General features: G+C 40.1%; 1 protein-coding gene across 1 annotated transcript; it reads right to left on the bottom strand.

The window, feature by feature from the left end:
• Nucleotides 1–3,439: 3,439 nt before the first annotated feature.
• LOC107640768 (uncharacterized) lies at nucleotides 3,440–4,195 on the bottom strand. Its single transcript, XM_016344268.1, has one exon. The coding sequence runs from the start codon at nucleotides 4,193–4,195 to the stop codon at nucleotides 3,440–3,442; it is 756 nt and encodes a 251-aa protein (XP_016199754.1).
• Between the last annotated feature and the right edge of the window lie 1,017 nt (nucleotides 4,196–5,212).

Here is a 5,212-nt window from a genome sequence, read left to right on the forward strand (position 1 = left end):
TTTTAAATCCGCCTCCGTCTTGATCTATATTTTTCCATCCGGGCGGTTTAGAAAGTAGATTCTCACCATGGTGACCAAACTTTTTCCAAGATCCATTCGATTGAATATGATACCAATCTGTGCACTTCAAGTTGAAGTGTGGAACCTTATTGAACCTTGTGCACCAGCTCTGAGCGCGAGCCATTTCCCTCTTACTCTTAAAGCCGCAAAGAGCTCTAAGCTGGCCATCTGTTTCAAGCAAACCGTATTCAAGTGAAAAAGTAAAGTTAAAGGTTAAGGATTGTAACAACTTGAAGCTTGTATTGGGTGGTAATGGCCTTGGGGAAGGTGTTTCCGGTGGTTCTGTAAGTTCTACTCCCTTGTACTCTTCTGTGAATTCCTCCACTTCTTTGCAAGGTTCTTCAAATGCATCTGTGTCCTGGTCAAAGTCTTCTGTGTCTTCCTCATCACTCGAGTCATAGATTGGAGGTTGAGAGAAATCTACCTCTACATCATCTTCGTATTCATTTGGGGAAGATTCTTCGATCTTAGAGAATTCACTTGCGGATGCAAGTTCATTACTAAGAGAGCTTGACTTGTGACTATCATCATCAAGGGAATTTGTGTCCTGGGTTATTCCGTCTAGTTCTTCATAAACGACTTGCCTTGGGGATTATGTACTGTCCTCCTTAGCATTAACTGTAACGTCCTTGATGGAGTTCTCTTCAGCTCTGAATTCCCATGGAGGTTCAGCGTCTCCTAGATCTTCAACCAACTCTTCTTCTTGCGTAATAACAGCTCCTTCTACTTGTTCTAGTACGAATTCATTCTCTGTCTTGTCCACTGGAGTTTCTAGTAATTCCTTCATGCTACGCTCTTCGTTAGATTGTCTACATGGGGATGTGGTTGGTCCTTGAATGTTCGAACGTCTAGAAGCTAATTGAATTACTGCTTGCTCCAGTTGTCGAATAGTTGTTTGAAGTTTATTTACTGTTTCCTTGAGGCGAACCTCTGATTCTCGGGGTGATGGATTTGGACATGAAACATGGGGAAGTGGTGGTGCTTGGGAGTGATTGGATTAGAACTGGGGTACATAGGGATCATGTGGTGGCAAATGGTGAAGAGAAGCTTGTGAGTGTGGTGGTTCGAGGTTATGTTGAGAGGATGGTCTATAGGCACAGGGTGGGGCTTGTTGGTAGTTACAAGGTCGTCCACCATATCTATCAGCTGGGTATGCATTGTAGAATGGTCGTTGTCCATGATATCTTAGAGGGTGTTGTTGCCTAAAGGGTTGATTAGATCCTCTTGGCTCCATCCATCCTTGATTGGTCTGACCTTGATGCATATTCCTGCTGTAACTTCTATTTCCTTCAACAAAGTTAGAACCAAACTCAAAGCGAGAAGGGTGAGAGTTCATAGTAGCAGATAAAATTAAAAAGGAAAAAGAAAAAAAAACAGAAATAAATAAACAAGTAAAAGAAAAATATTTACAATAACCAATAATAAGGCACACGTTAGCAGTTCCCCGGCAACTGCGCCATTTTGATGAGAGGAACTTTTGCGTGGTCTAGAAATTTATGGATAAATCCTCATTGCAAGTATAGCTTCTAAACCTTCAAAAGTCCTTTCATACAAATGTTTTGGTTGTCACAAGTAACAAACCCCTAAATAAATTATTAACCGAAGTATTCAAACCTCGGGTCGTCTTCTCAAGGAACTGCAGGGAAGTATGTTATTATTATTGGTTATGGAGATTGCAAATTTGGGGTTTCAAGAATGAGGAACAAATATGACAAATAATTTAAATGGAAATTAAAAATATATAAATACTGTAAAGCAAACTTTTGGCAAGGGATGAGAAATTGGAAGTCCAGATTAGTTACCCTTTTCAATAATAAAGAAGATTGAATCTTAATTCCACTTAGTTAACCTTTACTAAAGCAAAGGGAAAGTCAAGGGACTAATTAGCTTGATCTTCGAATCCTATTTATTTCCTAAGAAAAGGTTGGGATTATTGAAGTTCAGTTCAATTAGCAAAGATAACAGTTATCAATTATATTGAGCTAAGATAACTCCTGAGTTACTGATTTCTTAACCAAGACCAAAAAGGGAAGAGTAAATCTATTGGAATGAAGATGTCTTCAGAGTAAAAGCAATAATAGCATAAATAAAAGAAAGAAATATTAAACTGAAATACCTCAAATAACATTAATTCAAATAATCTGGAACATAGAAGAATTTATAAATTAAATGGCAAAGTAAATAATCAACTAAAGTAATGGAATGAATAAAAGTAAAAGGGAAGCTTAAAATAAAGGATCATTAAACCTGGGATTGAGAGTCACTCCTAAAACTAAGAGAAGTCCTAAATCCTAAGAGAGAGAGGAGAGAACCTCTCTCAAGACTAACCTAAATCATGAGAAGTAACTAAATTGGCGAGCTCGCTTTGAATGGATGCATTCCCACACTTTATAACCTCTGGTCTATGCCTTCTGGACTTGGATTTGGGCTTAAAAGGGCTTCAGAAATCGCTGGGAGCGTTTTCTGCAATTTCTGGTGCGTGGCCTCTGTCACGCGTCCGCGTGGGTCACGTGGTCGCGTCATTCAGAGCTTTTCTTGTCACGCGGTCGCGTCAGTCATGCAACCGCGTCATATGTATTTTGCTTAAGGTGCGAGGTCGCGTCAGTCCTGCGGCCGCGTCGCTGTTGATTCGCGCTTGGCATGCGTTCGCGTCGCCCATGCGATCGCGTGGATGGCAGTTTCTTTAGAAACTCCGTTTTGTGCTTTCCTTCCATTTTTTGTATGTTTCCTTTCCATCCTATGAGTCATTCCTGCCTTAGAAGATCTGAAACTACTCAACACACTAATCACGGCATCGAATGGAAACAAAGGTAATTAAAATAATTGATTTTAAAGCATAGGAAACATGTTTTTCACACACATCACATAATAAGGAAAGGAAAGTAAAACCATGCAATTAATATGAATATGTGGGTGAAGGATTGAATAAATCACTCAAATTAAGCACAAAATGTATCATAAAATATAGGTTTATCAGGCATCCTTGTGTTGTTTTAGCACCTTAATGAGCTCCTCTTCTTGTTCCTTACTCAAGCTTGAGTTAATGATTACTGGATATGTGTCATTGCTCCCCAAGTAAGCATACTTCAAGCTTGGGGCAGAGTCTTTGATTCCAGCTTTGGTGCCTCTTCTTTCTCCTTGCTTGCCTTGTCTAGCATGATTAGGTTATCCATGCTTTCTTGTGGTGGTGCACTACATGATGTTTGTTGCTCTTGCTCCATTGCATTTTCAAGTTTATCTTTTTCCAAAACTCCTTGGACCAGTGTCTCCATTGTGTCTACCATCATAACTCTCCAATGGACTCCTTTGGGTAACTCATGACAGTTAAAATATTGAATACCATATTTTCTTCATGCAGCCTTAGGACCAATTCTCCCTTTTATACATCAATTATAGCTCCAGCTGTTGCCAAAAATGGACTCCCTAGTATGATTGATGCATTGGCCTCTTCTTCTATGTCAAGCACTACAACATCTGCTGGGAAGATGAATTCTCCCACCTTAACGAACAAGTCCTCCACTACTCCATGGGGGAACTTGAATGTTCTATTTGCTAGTTTAAGTGCCATTCTTGTTGTCTTGGCTTCTTCAATTCTCATTCTCTTCATCATGGCCAAGGGCATAAAGTTGCTGCTAGCTCCCAGGTCACACAATGCTTTCTCAATACTAATGTCTCCTATGATGCATGGGATTTGGAAGCTCCCAGGATCCTTCATCTTTTGGGAAAGCTTCTTTTGTATAATGGCACTACATTCCTCTGTGAGCACTACGGTTTTCTTCTCTCCCCAGATTCTTTTCTTGGTCATGAGCTCCTTTAGAAACTTAGCATAGAGTGGTATTTGCTCTAATGCTTCAGCAAAAGGTATGTTAATTTGAAGCCTCTTGAAGATCTCCAAGAACCTAGAAAACTGGCTGTCCTTCCTATCTTTTCTTAGCCTTTGTGGGTAGGGTGCTTTTGGCACATAGGGCTTCATGACTTCCTTTGGTGGAGTTGTAGTATGTATCTCTTCTTCCTCTTTGATTTCTAAGTTCTTGGAAGCCTCTTCTTCCTGCAAGTTGTGGCTTGAGGGTGCCTCCTTCACTGCCTTCCCACTTCTTAATGTGATGGCCTTGCATTTCCCTCTTGGATTGGTCATGGTATCACTGGAAAATGCATTTGTAAAAATGGATATTTGCTTAGATAGGTATCTAAATTGTGCTTCCAGTTTTATGATTGCTGCTCCTTGGTTTTTTATATTGGATCTATCATCTTCTTAGTATGCTTCTAGCTTTTTGTCAATTTATGCTTGTTTCACTTCAGCAACATCTGCTGCCATCCTTGCAATCATGGCTTCTAACCTTGCAAATTTGTCACTGTCATCACCTTGTGCAGTTGGAGATGATATATTTTGAGAATAGTTGTTGTGTGATTGTTGATTAGATTAGAAGGGGGCACTTTGTAAGTTGTAGTAGGATCTATCATTGCGTGATTGATGGTTGGGATTGTTATTTTGGTTGGAGTGGTATGGTTTGTGGTCTTGGGCATGGTTTTGTTGGTTTCTCCACCCAAAATTTGGGTGGTTCTTCCAACCTCGATTGTAGGTTTTGGCATTGGGATCATATGGTTGTCTGGGTGCATTGTTCACATAGTTGGCCTGCTCCCAATCATATTCAACTTCTGGACTAATTCCTTCTTGAACTGGAGTTAGAGTGCTGATTGATGAGACTTGATTCTTCTCTATTTGCTTGGTTAAAGCTGCCAATTGAGCTGTGATTACTTTGTTTTGAGCCAACAGTGCATCCATCTGGTTTAGCTCCATCACTCCCTTTCTTGGGTTTCTATCAGAGGCATAGAAGTACTCATTATTGGCCACAGTTTCTATGATATCTATGGCCTCTTCAATTGTCTTCTTAGTATTAAGGGAACCTCCTGAAGAGTGATCTAAGGCCTTCTTTGCCTCTTGGGATAGTCCTTCATAGAAAATGTGTAGCTGTACCCACTCATTAAACATGTCCGGAGGGCACCTCCTTGTTAGCTCTTTATATCTTTCCCAAGCTTCATAGAGTTTCTCCATCCTGCTACCTGAATATTTATACCTCAGTCCTCAACTTGATAACTCTTTGGGGAGGGTAAAATTTAGCCATGAAATTATTCGCCACTTCTTCCCAAGTTG

This window comes from Arachis ipaensis, chromosome B5, assembly GCF_059453495.1.
Source record: "Arachis ipaensis isolate K30076 ecotype BB chromosome B5, ASM5945349v1, whole genome shotgun sequence".
NCBI classification, from domain to species: Eukaryota; Viridiplantae; Streptophyta; class Magnoliopsida; order Fabales; family Fabaceae; genus Arachis; species Arachis ipaensis.